We start from the raw sequence: 18,138 nt of genomic DNA on the forward strand, positions 1-18,138 counted from the left end.
CCGGTTAGCGTAAGATCGGACAGTCCACACAGTTAGGAACATGCAATAAACCACCTAGAGACCGATTATACATGGATTGAACGATTACCTTTAAAGCAATAATTAACATTGATGATGATTAACTTAAGTCAAAACATGATCGTTACCAGTTGGGTTGTGATTAGGCTGATGTTAATCCGAAGCCCATTCTGAAATCTATAAATACAAGTTTGAGGTAGTGAGGTAGCTTGGTTATTTATTACACATTTATTGCTAAGTTTATCGAATCTTTGCTGACTTTGACATCGAAGTACTTTATGAAGATAACCTCTTAACACAATCAAACTAAGGGAAGGAAGAGTAGTGATATGAATAATCAATTAGACACATAGAATCCAAAAACCTTATAACCTCGACTTCATATGAAACAAAAACCATATTTGTTTCAACCTTTTAAAAAACTATGTATATCTATTTTCAATTGTGGTCAATATAAAACAACATATATACCAGTTTGGTTATTTTGGATAACTATTATAATTTATGTCTTGTTTTAACTTTATATATATATATATATATATATATATATATATATATATATATATTATAGTTTTATACAATTAAATAAAATGTTACATATTATTATTAAAATTATTTCTAGCACATTACTACATTTTTTTCTTATTTTTCAATTCATGTGCACCAAAATATATCTTCAATTGATTGATAAAAATAATTTTAATTAATATTTCTATCTTAATTAAAGTAACCTTACAACTAAAATTAATCTAAAATGAAAATACAAAGATAAAAAGAAACATAAATTTAATAATAAAAAGAAACTTAAATTATTATTTTATAAATATAACTTGGATTGTTTTAATTTTAAATAATTTAGTTACCTATAAAATTTTAATTGGTTTCAAAAGAAATTATTTAAATAATATATATCATAAGATATTTCAATTTTTTATAAAGATATTTATCCTCTCAAAATTAGAAAGAGCAAGGATAACAAATATGAGACGAGTCAAATAAAATTAGCACCTGTGGAAACGAGTCCAATAAAATCAACAATTACGGAAAGGAATCAAATAAAGTTTCTTATGAAACATTCAATGTGTTCATATTACTGTATGTTTATAATTATTTAAAAATATTAAACTGATTTTATTCTATATAATAAATATTTGGGTTAAATAGTCTCTGAAATTTATGCAAAAGAATTCACTTTTATTCAAAACGATATATTTTAATTTTCAAATTTTAAAAATAAATTGATATAGTTCTTTTAATTTAATTATGTTAAATGTATGTTTTTCGGCTGACATTAAGTTAGGATGTGTCAAATGGTAAACAACTTAAACATTATCATTAAACACATTTTACTTGTCAAAAGATGTAACATAATTTAGATAAAATGACTGTATCCATTTCATTCATTTTTAAAGTAAAAAGATCTATATTAATTCATTTTAAAGTTTAAAAACAAAAATATATCAAAGTTTCGGACAATAATAAATTTCAATTTTGGGTCAAAACTAAAAAATAAAAATATATTTAACTCTAAATATTTTTTAACAATTCATTATTATTATTTCTTCATGGGTGTGTTAACCATTTATTTGGATTCGTTTCTTAGTAAAGAATTTAAGTGGTTTATAAGAAGTCATATTTACCTCAAAGCTGAAAGAAAAAACACCACCTTAAATTTTAATTAGCACTTGAGAGAAAAAAAAAAAGAAAAGAATGTATATAAAAACTAAGGAATATTTGTGGGATGGTTTTGATAATAGTTCAAAAGTAGGCAATATGATATGCTTATTAAATTTCTTTGATATTGTATTAAAAAGATGTATTTAACTTATCTTATAAAATTGTGAGTGTACAATGTGGAATCGATTACATAGTGAGTTTCATAAGATGATTTCGACATATTTATGTGTATGGCCAAATGATATATAGTGTTTAACATAAACGAAGATAGTTATCACTATTAAGACTAATATGCGATCAGGAAATTTTAGAATAGATCAGACCAAATCTGATATACTTAAGTCTATACAGGTAAAAGACTTTACGAGAATAATATAAACAGAGAGCATTATTCATAAGATATGACATCAATTTCATTTATTGATGCTTTTACTATTATTTATATATTGTTAACTTGTCTATCAGAATGACATTATATATAGGTATCTTTGGACATGCATGATTGAAAAATATGTGATTATTCTCAAATTATATTTAAGATATGTAAGACCCATAAAAAAAAAATCTATATATATATATATATATATATATATATATATATATATATATATATATATATATATATATATATATTTATAGTAGTAAATTTTAGTATTTTATTAGTAATAATAATTTTAATGGATATAAAATTGTAAATTTTGGATATAAAATTATAGTAATTTTAGAAGGAGAGGTTCAAATTTTTGGTAACTTATTTAGTAAAATTTTTTTAAATGGAATAGTAAAAAGTAAATAGTAAATAGTAAAAAGTAAATAGTAAAAATAAATTTTCAGCATTAAGATTCCTTAGCATGGAAGAAAGTAGTAGGTAGAAAATAGGATCAGATTTGGTGAGAAAATGATTGAAATATTATTTTTAAATAATATTAAAATAATAAATAATATTAAAATATTAATGAATAGTAAATTTTTTTTTACTATAAATAGCCATGGGAGGGAAGGGTATTTTGCACCAAGAAAAGAGGAATCAAGTGAGAGCTTGAGAAATAGAGAAGAAAGAGTTAGGGAGAAATTTTTAGTTGCAAGAAGAGTAGAGGTTCTGAAGGGTTTCGGGGAAACAAATTCGGAGCAGGAGATTAAGTCTGGAATAGAGGTAGGGGAGCTAATCCTTCTTGTATATGATTTTTTTATCCATGTTATGATAATGAATATGAGTTATGAGTATGTTAAAATTTTGGTAATGGTAGTTATCTATTCACTTATATAAATTTAGTTTTCATTATTATAATTTCTTATTTTCGAGTTACTGTTGTGAAAATTTTCTATTAATTGTTTTCACCGTTGGATTTAGCTAAAATTTTAGTATGTGAATCCTAAGACCTATTACTAAACTTTGACCGTTCAGATTTGAAAATAGAAGTCTGTACTTGGAGAAATAAATACTGCAAGTTTGAGTAAATTAGTCACCCTGTAGTTCTGTTACTAAGTTGTCTCGGTAAAAATATAGATTTTGACCTATTTAACCGTTAGATCAACCTCAAAATTTGATATATGATTCTTAGGACATATTAATACAATTTGACCGATCGGATTTGTAATTGAAGGTCTATGTTTAGAGAAAGAAATTTCGAAAGTGTGAAACAATCGGATGAACACTGTATTGTTGTTCTTAAGCTATCATGGTACAAATTTCATATATATTTCATCTACCGTTAGATTGAGCCCAAAATTTAGTATGTAATTCATAAGACATATTAAGTCATTTTGACCGTTCAGATTTGTAATTAAATGTCTGTGATTAGGGAAATTAGTTCCGCATTTTGAGTATAACCGAAAACCACTTAAAATTCTGCACCTGAGTTACCTCGGTAAAAACCTCAATATCTATCTAGTTAACCGTTGGATCAACCTGAAATTTTAATATGTAGTTTATAACAAATAGTGAATTTTTGTGACCATTCAGATTTGAAATCGGAGTTACCGATTTAGAGATATTAATTTCGTATCTTCTCAGGGATCTCAATATTGCTAAATTTCTATTTTTTTGATATCTATATTAAATTTCGGTGTTAATATTATATGATGTTGTTTAAAATCTGTAAATAAGAAATTTGTTAAAAACTAGTTGAGGAACACTTTGGCTAAGGAAAGACTTGGTACTTAAGTTGTCCATTGTGACGCACCTCTCTTTCCTGGAAGTCTACTCGACAAGTTTTTGACTTAAATCCTATTGAACAGATTTTGTACTGTTAAATTATTATGCAATATATGTTGTTGGAATGGAAATGTATGATTAATTCATGTTATTATGGTAGATATGAAATTATGAATTATAATTGTGATTATTGCATTTTATTATATTGCAATTGAGTTTATGCGTCTGAACATGATATGAGTATTATGGGGAGATTTTGTAAGGATATAATGTGAGTTGAGGAATATGAGTATGGTATGAGTCTTGTGGAGAGATTCAATAATGTTATGGTATTTGTGTATATGTTGATGTTGAGAGTCCCGTAGTTGGGGGTTATCCTGATACTCTAATAATTATCTAGTCTCAAGTAGAGAGGGATGAATTATGTGGTGAGAGGAGCAGGAGGTCCTGGTCTATGTGCCTGTTTTGGACATAGTGAGGGGACTATCCTTGTGGGTGGTATGGAGGGCAGGATGTCCTGGTCTATGTGCCGGTTTTGGACATAGTGAGGGGACTAACATTGTGGATGGTATGAAGGGCAGGATGTCCTGGTCTATGTGCCGGTTTTGGACATAGTGAGGGGACTAAGAATGGCATCACAAGTGGGGAAGCTTTCGTTGAATTACTCAACAACATATCGTCGGGGATAAGTGTATATTGGGTATTGTGAAATGAGTGTCTATTGGGTACTGTGGTGTCTATTGGGTATTGTGAGACGAGTGTCTAATAGGAACTGTGGTATGAGGGTGTCGAACATAATTATTATATGATGTTTATATCAAGGTAATTATACATGTTTTATAAATGATTTGTTGCATGTTAGCTCACCCTACTTGTTTGTGTTTTCTTTTGTGTTTGGGTATGTGCGATGATCGTATAATTCGTTATACGGGAGCAGATGAAGGAATGTCGTCTGAAACAATACCAAGGAAGAAAGAGATCGAAGAATAAGTTAGAAGAATTCAAGTTATATTTAGGAGTTTATAGTTGAAATCTGAGTTTAAAATATATCAACTGTGAATTTTTAAGTGTGAGATTACGGGATGTTACCGTAAATGTAATGTTACAATATATAAATTATGAATTATCCAATGTGGGATATTGGGATGTTACATTAATGGTATCAGAGCAGTTCGTCCTTAGGATGACCTCTGTGTTGTGGGTCTTCCGTGTCTTCTCTGTGAAGAATTGAGTCTAAATGGTATAATTTACCATTTCCTCCAAATCTAGATAGTAGAGTATTATGTCTAACTACTCATGACTTTTACCATAGATGATTTTCCTTTCTTAATTCTGAGGGTTTAAGGAAAGATATTAGAATTAGTTAAAGCCTTGATAGGAGATATAATATTAGAGTTTAAGTTTCAAAGGATGAGTGAAGATGTTGGTGTTTAGAAGTAAAATTTTTAGAAGTTTCTAGAACAAATTAATAGATGAGATATCTTAAGTTTCACAAAAAGGAGTTGAGTTCAAAGGCTAGATTAAGAGAAGCTTTGGATAAGCATGAATGTAGCAAGGTTTGAGAAATCAGTTTGGTTTAGTATATCAGTAACGTTAGAAGTCAGAAGAGAAGGAAGTATTGATGAGAAACAGAGTGGCATTGTGTGAGATTGGTAACATGGATTGATGTATCAGCGATGATTGGAATCTGAAGAAAGAAAATGGTGGAAGATTTGAAGATAAAGTTTAAAATAAAAAGGGATAGGAATACTGAAGTAGATTAAGAATAAATCAAATATTAGACAAAGAAGAGTAGATGAGAAGTTGTATAAGGCATAAAGAGGATTGAGAGAAAGTTTAATAGGAGGAGAAATTTATAAGTTAAGAGAACACGAGGTCTTTAGAGAAGAATGAAGTATTGGAAGGATTCTAAGCTAAATGGATGATTAAAAGGAGATGGTTAGATTTTTTTCAGTAAATGTATTAGAGATAAGATTTGAGAATATGTGATTTTTGTATGAGGAGTAGTGGAGAAAATCCAGGTACGAAAATTTTGGCTTTCGACTTATGCAAATATTTGGTATTTTTGATAGGATTAAAATGTCATGATTTACGGTTGTAAATTTTATTGATTTTGGGATGTTAAAGTTAGTAGAGGTAGTGTAGGTTGAATTGATATTATTATGAACATGGCAAGATAAGGAAGAAGAAGAGTTTGGAAATAGATAAAAAGGAGGGTTGCAATACTAATGTGATTAGGGAATTAGGAATAATTAAGAAGTTGTAGGTTGTGATTGGAGCAATTTCATCAGGCATAGTTATATGGTAGTATTCAAACCTCAATGGTGATGTAAAGGATAGGTAAAGATTTATATGTCGCACCTTGATCTCTATCAAGTGATGTGTGTGAGTGAACTTGTTGATACTTACTTTTAGTTCGCATAAGATAAAAATTTTAGATTTAGTTAACACTAAATATCCTGGGGTATGGTTTTGATCTCGGGAAGCACGTTATAATTGAGGTGGGTTGTGGTTGATTGCCCTGATAATCTCTCTAGATCGTTTAACTTATGTGGCATAAGTGGTTTATTTAAATGAGTAGGTGCAGTATTGATAAGGAATCTAGTTAGTTTTAAATTCGGCCTTATTGAGATTAAAATAAGTGGTTTCAGAATTTATAACATTGTTGATTGAGTGATCTGTTGAGTCTTATCAGAGATATGCAATTGTTAGGTACTGGATTAGAGACAACATTAAGTTTGTGAATTCATATTAGCTTAGGATGTGGGAAGGTATTTTGAGGACAAGGTTTATATTCCTAAAATTTGGAGTTTATAAGTTAATTCTTGAAGAATGTTTTAACTCAGACTAGAAATGTTTGCTAGGAAAATAATTACATGAAGGTTGAAGTAATTTGGAGTATAATCTTGAAATAAGCTTGATTATTCTAGTTTTGTTAAATATTTCAGAAGTGTTTATCAGGGAAAGAAAATAGTGGTTCAACATTTAGTGTGGGTTAAATAAAAGATGAGGATCAATATTTTAGGGATATCTGACCAATGCAAGTGAAGGATAGACATTATAGTCTAGGGTATGATCGAAAGGATGGTTTGGTTCAAATATGTTTTTAGAAGTTTATGGTCTTCAAGAATTGTGAGTTGACTGTTGTAGTTAAGGGTGAAGGCAGTATTACCGAGAATCAGATAAGTTCATCAAGGACGAGTGAAGGAAATGATGCATGATCTTAAGTGTGGAAGGGTTTATATGGATGTTATAAAGCATACTCAATATAGGTATTACTTTTGGACAAGTTCTTGATAAATGAGTATAGAAAAGAAAACATAAGGATGAATTATTTAGTAATAGTGTTTTGGACTCCGTGTAATCATTAGAGAAATTAGAAATTTTACGAAAAATAGAAGTATAGGGTAAGGTGGAGCAATCTAGTATAAAATTTTGGTAAACATAAGTGGCTTTTGGAGGCGTACGATTTCTAGGAGTGGAAACTGTGTTGAGAAAATATAATGGAAAGTTGTTACGGAAAAAGAATGATTCTTAGAGTTTTAGAGCGTCATGGAAGTCTTAAATAAGGATCTCTAAGGAGAATCACTTTCTGATTATAGTAGGAATGAAAAGTTTTCTCTAATCTTGTGATTTATAGTTTATGAGTGATGAGTTCTTTTAAAACATTAATGGATTATTTTGAGACTAGTGAGGAAGGTTTAATGATGGTTGTGATAGGGCTAAAGTAAGAGTATTTGGAAGGTTTATGATTTTAATTTTTGTGAGTACATTTCAATTTGAGATGCTAGAAATTTTATGCACAAAATAAGTAGAGAAATGATTCAGGTTATGAGTGTGAGACTTTTCTAGTTGAATGCGTTCAGATGAGTATTAAATTAAAAATTTTTATTTTCGAATTTTCGAGGACGAAAATTTTTGTTGTTGGGGAGAATGTAAGACCCTAAATCTATATATATATATATATATATATATATATATATATATATATATATATATATATATATATATATATATATATATATATATTTATAGTAGTAAATTTTAGTATTTTATTAGTAATAATAATTTTAATGGATATAAAATTGTAAATTTTGGATATAAAATTATAGTAATTTTAGAAGGAGAGGTTCAAATTTTTGGTAACTTATTTAGTAAAATTTTTTTAAATGGAATAGTAAAAAGTAAATAGTAAATAGTAAATAGTAAAAAGTAAATAGTAAAAATAAATTTTCAGCATTAAGATTCCTTAGCATGGAAGAAAGTAGTAGGTAGAAAATAGGATCAGATTTGGTGAGAAAATGATTGAAATATTATTTTTAAATAATATTAAAATAATAAATAATATTAAAATATTAATGAATAGTAAATTTTTTTTTACTATAAATAGCCATGGGAGGGAAGGGTATTTTGCACCAAGAAAAGAGGAATCAAGTGAGAGCTTGAGAAATAGAGAAGAAAGAGTTAGGGAGAAATTTTTAGTTGCAAGAAGAGTAGAGGTTCTGAAGGGTTTCGGGGAAACAAATTCGGAGCAGGAGATTAAGTCTGGAATAGAGGTAGGGGAGCTAATCCTTCTTGTATATGATTTTTTTATCCATGTTATGATAATGAATATGAGTTATGAGTATGTTAAAATTTTGGTAATGGTAGTTATCTATTCACTTATATAAATTTAGTTTTCATTATTATAATTTCTTATTTTCGAGTTACTGTTGTGAAAATTTTCTATTAATTGTTTTCACCGTTGGATTTAGCTAAAATTTTAGTATGTGAATCCTAAGACCTATTACTAAACTTTGACCGTTCAGATTTGAAAATAGAAGTCTGTACTTGGAGAAATAAATACTGCAAGTTTGAGTAAATTAGTCACCCTGTAGTTCTGTTACTAAGTTGTCTCGGTAAAAATATAGATTTTGACCTATTTAACCGTTAGATCAACCTCAAAATTTGATATATGATTCTTAGGACATATTAATACAATTTGACCGATCGGATTTGTAATTGAAGGTCTATGTTTAGAGAAAGAAATTTCGAAAGTGTGAAACAATCGGATGAACACTGTATTGTTGTTCTTAAGCTATCATGGTACAAATTTCATATATATTTCATCTACCGTTAGATTGAGCCCAAAATTTAGTATGTAATTCATAAGACATATTAAGTCATTTTGACCGTTCAGATTTGTAATTAAATGTCTGTGATTAGGGAAATTAGTTCCGCATTTTGAGTATAACCGAAAACCACTTAAAATTCTGCACCTGAGTTACCTCGGTAAAAACCTCAATATCTATCTAGTTAACCGTTGGATCAACCTGAAATTTTAATATGTAGTTTATAACAAATAGTGAATTTTTGTGACCATTCAGATTTGAAATCGGAGTTACCGATTTAGAGATATTAATTTCGTATCTTCTCAGGGATCTCAATATTGCTAAATTTCTATTTTTTTGATATCTATATTAAATTTCGGTGTTAATATTATATGATGTTGTTTAAAATCTGTAAATAAGAAATTTGTTAAAAACTAGTTGAGGAACACTTTGGCTAAGGAAAGACTTGGTACTTAAGTTGTCCATTGTGACGCACCTCTCTTTCCTGGAAGTCTACTCGACAAGTTTTTGACTTAAATCCTATTGAACAGATTTTGTACTGTTAAATTATTATGCAATATATGTTGTTGGAATGGAAATGTATGATTAATTCATGTTATTATGGTAGATATGAAATTATGAATTATAATTGTGATTATTGCATTTTATTATATTGCAATTGAGTTTATGCGTCTGAACATGATATGAGTATTATGGGGAGATTTTGTAAGGATATAATGTGAGTTGAGGAATATGAGTATGGTATGAGTCTTGTGGAGAGATTCAATAATGTTATGGTATTTGTGTATATGTTGATGTTGAGAGTCCCGTAGTTGGGGGTTATCCTGATACTCTAATAATTATCTAGTCTCAAGTAGAGAGGGATGAATTATGTGGTGAGAGGAGCAGGAGGTCCTGGTCTATGTGCCTGTTTTGGACATAGTGAGGGGACTATCCTTGTGGGTGGTATGGAGGGCAGGATGTCCTGGTCTATGTGCCGGTTTTGGACATAGTGAGGGGACTAACATTGTGGATGGTATGAAGGGCAGGATGTCCTGGTCTATGTGCCGGTTTTGGACATAGTGAGGGGACTAAGAATGGCATCACAAGTGGGGAAGCTTTCGTTGAATTACTCAACAACATATCGTCGGGGATAAGTGTATATTGGGTATTGTGAAATGAGTGTCTATTGGGTACTGTGGTGTCTATTGGGTATTGTGAGACGAGTGTCTAATAGGAACTGTGGTATGAGGGTGTCGAACATAATTATTATATGATGTTTATATCAAGGTAATTATACATGTTTTATAAATGATTTGTTGCATGTTAGCTCACCCTACTTGTTTGTGTTTTCTTTTGTGTTTGGGTATGTGCGATGATCGTATAATTCGTTATACGGGAGCAGATGAAGGAATGTCGTCTGAAACAATACCAAGGAAGAAAGAGATCGAAGAATAAGTTAGAAGAATTCAAGTTATATTTAGGAGTTTATAGTTGAAATCTGAGTTTAAAATATATCAACTGTGAATTTTTAAGTGTGAGATTACGGGATGTTACCGTAAATGTAATGTTACAATATATAAATTATGAATTATCCAATGTGGGATATTGGGATGTTACAAGATATACCGAGAATATTATAAATGAATATATATACAAGAGGACAACATAAAAAATAATATAAATTATTAAAATGAATTTTTAACTTTAATTGAAGAATAACATGAACAATATACATATTCAATAAAAAAATTGAATTATGTAAACCCTGGTACTGTGATTTAAAATTAAGCAATGCTTTATTATGTTTGCAACAAAAGAGTTTTGGTTTATGTGTATGTGTGCTTCATCACAAATGAAGCGACAATTGCATGTGCATGGAATTAATTAACATGGTTCTGTGCTTTAAGTGTCCTGTATGCATAATTTAAACTGAGAAGGTACCAACAATTATCACATACTTTAAATTAAGATTAGAGTCTCTAATTACCAACAAAGACTCCTGGGTCATGGTGCGAAGAGTAAATTACATTAATAATTCTTTTTTATTGTTTTAATCGATAATAAATTAAAATGGACGAGTTTAATATTCAAAATATAAACCATTTAATATTTTTTTCATTTATTATATGATTAAAAAAATTATTTTGATACAATGCTAATGTCAATCAATTCAAAATTATCCGTGGAGATATTAAAATTATTATTATTAATAAATTTGATAATCTTAGAGTTTAACTTCTATACAGTCCTAAAATATTTACCGGTAAAACAATGATAGATATGATTAATGCGTAAGATAATTAAAAATTAAGTACATAAATAATTAATTTATATCCTTAATTTTAAAATAAAACTTAGGGTATGAATAAAATCAATGGATTTTATTAAAAAGAAAAAAATCATGAAAAGTTGGAAGTTAAAAAAGGAAAGTACGTTCTACCTTGATTAAACAAATATTGAAAAGAATAGTATAAAATTGAATAATTTGGAAGTATTGGAATTCTATTACTCTCTTCTTTGGTAAGGAAAACATCCCACGTGCGAACCAAACTCCAAGATTTTCCAATTTCCAACAAGAAAAGCTGAATGCAATGCATCTACTTTTGTTTAACCAACACACCCTTGCTGACACGACTTTGCACTCATCCATGTCACACCTCATGATTTCAATTTCCTTAATCAAACCCTAATTTATAATTACCCCTCTTAATTATGATGCACCCATTGACAGTAACAAGCTCTCAATTGTAAAGGAAAACAAAAAGAAAGAAAAAGAGAAAGAAAAAGTGATACTTTTGAATAGAATCTGATAAATGGATTATGAGTTTAGTTAAAGTTCATGCATGATCCATATATAAGGGTTGAACACTCATTGATTCATTATACATAACAATTTGGATGGTGTGAATTGAAGATGGCCAACATGCAAATTGTCCCAGCTTACAATAACATTGTAGAGGCACAGTATGTTGAAATGATGGTTCCATTGTATTCTTATGGATGTGAGAAGAAAATAAAGAAAACCTTCTCCAATCTTAAAGGTCATTCATCCTTTTTCTCTTAGTCTTATAGGCTATATATGCTTTATTTCAAACATTTATATGCATCCATCATTCTTACCAACACTTATTAATCACTCCATTCTTAAAATAATTATCTGTTTTTATCTTGTATTTTTTTCAGAGTTTTAGGACCTTGTCTAATGGAATTTATCCTAGCACACTCTACCAATTACTTCTTTATTATACAAAACAATATATGTGTTGAAAAATTGATGGTTGATCGTTTGTTTCAGTCATGTTTAACTCTCTGAATCTTCAAATTGTGCTATATGCAGTCAAATTTGAGGGCTTTTACTTTCTGCACTCCCGCAATTTCTTTGCACACTCCAAATTTTCATAATAATCCGTGATTTTCAGATTTTTATTTTTTTTTCAAATTTTCAGAATAACATTTCTGAAACTAGATTTTGGAAAAAAAAATTCAAAATGATATTTTCGAAATAAAATTTGAAGAACACATGAGATGCATTCTGGAATAGGTTTTTCGATGCAGAATATCCTAAATAAACTTTTTGGAACATATACGATATATTTTGGAACATTCCGTAAGGAATTTTTGGAACACATGAAATGTGTTTCGGAAAGAGTTCTCCATACGGTTTTTCTTACTGATACGGAGCTGGAGTTAGTAATTGTGGAGGTGCGAGAAGTAATATAACCAATTGTAGATAGGGTTTTCAAGCTTTACAAAGTCTTGGGTCGAATGGGTTGTGGGCTATGAGCAGAATTTTTGTTGTCTCTACTAAATTAAAGTTCTAATTGAGATAGAAACATCATGTGTATGTGGTAGGAGATAACATCTACCATTAATCAAAGAAAACTCTAAGAGGATTTTATTTATTTTTATCAAATTGGCTATTGAATAATGACAAAAACAAGCATTCAAATGGTCTTCTTTGTTTTCTTCCTTTTATTGTATGAATTGCATGTAATTCTCTTTCAATTTGGTATATACCTTGTGAGTTTATCGACTGAAAAAGAAATTATGTTGTGTTGTTCACTACCACCTTGCTTAATAATTTATCCCGTATTATCTTTTCATATGAAATTGCTCATTACATCTTAAATTTATTTATTGTATAAATAAGATTTACGTAAGTGAGAAAGATTTTTATTATTGATGAGATTGCAGGCATATACTCTGTGAACGTGGATTACTATGAACAGAAGGTGACTGTGTGGGGAATTTGCAACAAATATGACGTGCTAGAAACCGTGAGAAGCAAGAGAAAATATGCAAGGTTTTGGAACCAAGAAGACAATGTTGTATTAGAGAAATCACAATCATCCTCATCTTCACCATCACGTTTTCCTCCGAAAGATTTCAAACCCTCTTTAGCTTTAACCAAGGTTTGCTCTCTCAGTTTGAAAGCATGGAAGAAGATCTTCACTAGATCATATTCTTTCTGAACTACTAAGTCATCTGTGCAAGAAAGGATAAATAAGTGCTTCCAAAACAAAATGAGTGTAAATTTTCAAATGGAAATCTTAAGTTCCATATCTCCCTTGTATTGTACATATATTATTGTCCAAGCATTTCAGATCTTTAAGCACATATTCTTGCACTGTTTCCTTTTACATTGTGATTTTGGTTTATTGATTGAATCTCATATATCAAAACATCATATTTGATGAGCACATTCTTGAGAAATTCAACACGCAAAAATTATGACAACATTCTAATATAAGTTTAAGTCTTTCATTGTTTGTTTGAAGATAAACAAAATTAAATATTATATAAAGATAAAAACTTGTTTTAAGATTTTCAACGAAAAGATATTTTAATCTCTTACATGTGAATTGAACTTTTGTGATTCTTTTTCAAAGTATTCATCACATATTCAAATTCTAAATGAAGCTTTATTTATAGGAATTCTCTCACTGCTCACTTTTTTTCTAAATTGTAATATTTCAAGCAGGGAAAAGAAAGTAAAAAACATGGTGGTGGTTATGATAGCATCCAAAATAAACACAAAATGGTATCTAAAAAATGAAAAAAAAAAAGCTTAATTCATTGTCACATGAATTGAACTACAAAGTAATTAGAATGCAAATTTTCATATAATCCTAAAAAAAAGAGCTGAAAAATAAGCATGGAACATCAAGATTTATTCCAATGGTGGTTATTACGCTTGATTCTATAAATAGGTCAAACTTTAGTTTAGAAAAAGCAAAATTTAAAAGATTTTACTAATTAAAATATATAATTATTCTAATCTTATCCTTTTCAGCTTTGGCCTAAGTTCACACATTATTTTGAAAATGCAAAACTGAGAAAACATTGAAGTGATTTTTGGCCCAAAAAGAAACACCACGTCACAAAACAATTCAGATTTCTCTGATAAATTGATATAACTTTCACTTGTGTTTTGTAAATTGTTGAATTAAGTATTATTTTAATTTTTAAACTTTAACATAATATTAAATTTTTTTATAGTTTAAATTTTAATATAGTTTAAATTTTAAAAATTAATAAATAGTTATTTTAATTTAATTGTGTAAAAGAAATTACATGTTAAAAGATGTCACGTCACCATAAAAGCACTGCTGAGTCACCTGTCAGCTTTCATAAATGCACCCACGCCACACGTTCAGTGCAATTAAAACGCACTCACATTCTCTGACTCACACCTGCCAAGTGTCACTTTGGAACCTTCTGAATCTGTAGTGGAAAACAGGTGTCCGCATGAGAGTGCACGTCCGTTTGACCTTGGGAAGAAAACTAATTTTTCTGAAAACACTTCTCCCACTCTCTACAGACACCTTCTTCTCCACCAAGACTCTGACCTATCTTCTTCTCCAACTTCTCTCTAGAAATCCTTCAACTTCTCTCTACTGTTACTCACCCGTTTCTTCTCCGTTCAACGTTCAGAACCGTAGGAACGTTCCCTGCGCCGTGAGCTTCAATCTGAACCGAACAGATCCAAGTTCTGTAACCGGTAAGTCACTCGACTTTGGACGTTTGTTTCCGTGTTACATGCAAACTAAGATTCAGTTGCATGCAAGGGTATAAACTGAGTTCTCTGAGTTTTCTTTGGTTAGACTTAGTTGAAGAGCGTAAGAAAGATCGTGGAGGGTAGAAAGCCATAGTTGGGCAAGTCCAAGTTATATTGTTAGACGTACACTGCTATCCAGGTAAGGGAAGCTTAGTAATTTAATTGATACTTGTATGTCGTATGCAAGCATGATATGAACTGAATGTATGAGATGTTTGCTGGTTGAGTATGCATGAACGAACGTTGTTGTACTGAATGAATATAATATATGATGGTTAAAATGTATGTTTATGGTTGATACGTATGAATATGAGATGATTTATTCCTTTGAAGATGAATGATTAATGTGAATCATATAAAGTTTGTAAATTGATATTGATATGAAGTATAAAGTATGAACTGATACGGTGAAAATTTGATAATTGAACTAGATGCAAATCGTAAATATGAAATCTTTACTATGATAAAATACGTTCGTCATCGTACGGTCTTATACCGTTCGGTTTCTAATCAATTGTTTAGAAAGGAATTCTTTCATTTGGAAAGAGTTCTGATCGAGAACGAGCGTCCCGTGAAATACTATGTTGAGCGTTCGGCTCAGCCTAGTGGTAACCTTATAATTTAAATTAAGTTATAATGTATTATCCCTTATACTTACAAATTTGTAGTGCTCGGTCTTACACTGAGCGTTTGTCCTCTTTAGTACTCAGTCTTATACCAAGCGTTCGTCCAAATTAATTATCGGTCTTATAACTAGCGTTCGTCCTAAGAAGTGTTCGGTCTTATACTGAACGCTCGTCCTTACCTTGATTTCTAAAGGGGCGTAAATAGCGTCCGTCCAAATTATTAGTAAATGTATATTATCGCGTTTGGTCATTTGACTGGCAGTCGATCCCTTTTAAACAAATTGTTCTCAGTATAATTAATTATTTGTCTTGTTGTGTCTGTATTCATTTGGATTCGGCCTAGAGTCTTTGTACCTAAATTATTCTGAACATTGATTTTATATCTCTAAGAGTTAGTTCATTCAACTGATTCGAGTAGCAGTGACGTTCGTCATATAAGTATGTGTCAACTTATTCTGTTTGGCAACGACTCTGCTAAATCCAGTCTTTAGCGTTCGTCTTCGTTCTTCAGAAGTCTGAACGTTCGTTATTTTATACTTTCAAAACTGAAGATAAAGATGATGATAAATTATAAGATGTTGAAGTGTGAACACTATATCGAATGATTATACGATTATGGAATTTGAACGAGCGTTCCAGGGAGGAACGACTCTTACATATATTGAATATTAAATTTGGTAAAGTATGACTGTGGATAAGTTAAGACTTCCTGTCCATCCTGATGTTCCGTGAGTACTCATCTTCATGTAGAGGGGGTATGTCATGTGTGGGAACGGCAGGAGGTCCTTAGTCCATAAGTTAACATGGGCGACGTAAGAACGGACTAACCTCGAGTGGCAGTTGTTGAGTGTATCCCGGTTACTACATCACTCGGGTGCAAGGACGCTTGTAACTACACAGATTCATACAGTCCGGACGGTCGGTCTAGTGTATATATATATATTTTGGATGATGTTATATGTTAAATTATGTGCTTGTGTGGATTGAAATGCTTATTGTATATGTAGATGTATAAATTAAATTACATAAGCTTACCCTTTCGTTTTCCTTGTGTTGTCTATCGTATTTGTACGTTCGTCCTGTCATTGCAATGATCATCCGTGTGGATGTGAGCAGATGGAGGTGCGTCACTTGAAGAAATGCTAGAAGAAGAAAATTTGGAAGACGCTAATCTGGTTGAAGTAGAAGTTAAAGTCGAGCCTTAGAGCGCTCGCTAGGTTTTCATTTTGTTAGTCTTTTAGTCTTACTTGGAACGTTCGATTAAAGTTTTGTAAACCGTTCGTCCCTAAACTCCTGTTACTGCTGTATTTGTATGTAATTTTGTACTTTAAGCCGTTCGACTTTTTGAACCCCGTATCTTTATGTAAAGACTGCACTGTTTTACTGTTGAATGTAATTAATTCTGATTATGGTTGTTACTGTATTTTGGGATGTTACATTAGTGGTATCAGAGCAGTTTTGTTGTATTAAAGGACACTGTAGGTTATGAGTACACTGTGTTTTTGCTGTGTGCTTAATATGTGTTTAAATGAGTTATTTTATTTAACTCTTTGAAACATGACTAACGCTAGTTTTTCTCTGTGTCCAGAGAACAAATGGCACCTAGACTCCCTCCTCCACCGCAACCTAATGAGCCTGATACGTCCAACAACACTAGGTTGTTGGAGACAGTAATTGATAGACTGCAGCAACAGAATACCACGTTAATGGAGCAGAACGCCACTCTGATGCAGCAAAACCAGAACGCTATGCAGAGTTTGGAGGCCTCTCGTGCCAACTCTGAAACGACCCAAAGGCAGTTAATGGAAATTCTAGCAGAAACCAGGCACACTCCGGGGGCGTCCTCTTCCAACGTTGCCCAGTCTGCTGCTGAGTGGAGCTTGGAGAGTTTCCTCCAACACCATCCGGCTAAGTTCAGTGGGAAGGGCCTCCTTGACGAGGCGGATCAGTGGTTAAGGGACATGGAAAGGATCTTCAACGCCAAGAGGTGTCCAGATGAGAACCGTTTGGCGTTCACGGAGTATTTGTTGACTGGGGAAGCAAGCCACTCGTGGGCGAGCACAAGGGCTATTCTGGCAGACGCTCAACGTCCTATCACCTGGGAAGTATTCCATAGCAAGTTTTATGAGGAGTACTTCCCTGACAGCGTCCGGTTTGCGAAAGAGGTGGAGTTTTTACAACTGGTTCAAGGTGGGATGTCGGTTTCTGAGTATACTAACAAGTTCAAGCACCTTGTCCGTTTCAATACGATGGCCACCAGTGAAGAGTGGTAGTGCAGGAAGTTTGAGAACGGACTGCGGAGTGATTTGAAGGTATTAATCTCCAGTTTGTGCATCCGGTCGTTTCCTGCTATGGTTGAACGGGCAAAGGTATTGGAGAAAAATATGGCAGAGGCGGAACGACAGAAGAAACAACAACAAGTGAGTAGGGGACCGATCGTGTCCAGGGGAGGTATTGTTCAGAGGAGACCACCTTACGCTCGTCCAAACCAACCCTCTAATGCAAGCGGGT

At 31.3% G+C, this 18,138-nt stretch overlaps 2 protein-coding genes across 2 annotated transcripts; both read left to right on the plus strand.

The window, feature by feature from the left end:
- The first annotated feature begins 11,701 nt into the window (after nucleotides 1-11,701).
- LOC124830945 (Heavy metal transport/detoxification superfamily protein) lies at nucleotides 11,702-13,561 on the plus strand. The gene is made up of 2 exons (XM_047304812.2): nucleotides 11,702-11,984; nucleotides 13,138-13,561. The coding sequence occupies exons 1-2, from the start codon at nucleotides 11,858-11,860 to the stop codon at nucleotides 13,413-13,415; spliced, it is 405 nt and encodes a 134-aa protein (XP_047160768.1). The 5' UTR covers nucleotides 11,702-11,857; the 3' UTR covers nucleotides 13,416-13,561.
- Nucleotides 13,562-17,375: 3,814 nt separating this feature from the next.
- On the plus strand, nucleotides 17,376-17,900 carry LOC148204383 (uncharacterized). The gene has a single exon (XM_088105599.1). The coding sequence runs from the start codon at nucleotides 17,376-17,378 to the stop codon at nucleotides 17,898-17,900; it is 525 nt and encodes a 174-aa protein (XP_087961725.1).
- The last annotated feature ends 238 nt before the right edge of the window (nucleotides 17,901-18,138 follow it).

The sequence above is a fragment of the Vigna umbellata genome, chromosome 1 (genome assembly GCF_029865625.1).
Source record: "Vigna umbellata cultivar VRB3 chromosome 1, Vumbellata_1.0, whole genome shotgun sequence".
In the NCBI taxonomy this organism is placed as follows: Eukaryota; Viridiplantae; Streptophyta; class Magnoliopsida; order Fabales; family Fabaceae; genus Vigna; species Vigna umbellata.

Excerpts from the sequence above, each read along its gene's own strand:
- LOC124830945 (XM_047304812.2), top strand. The coding sequence starts at position 11,858 with ATGGCCAACATGCAAATTGTCCCAGCTTACAATAACATTGTAGAGGCA. Across the intron at positions 11,985-13,137 it reads AACCTTCTCCAATCTTAAAG|GCATATACTCTGTGAACGTG; the intron begins GTCATTCATCCT and ends ATGAGATTGCAG.
- LOC148204383 (XM_088105599.1), top strand. The coding sequence starts at position 17,376 with ATGCAGAGTTTGGAGGCCTCTCGTGCCAACTCTGAAACGACCCAAAGG.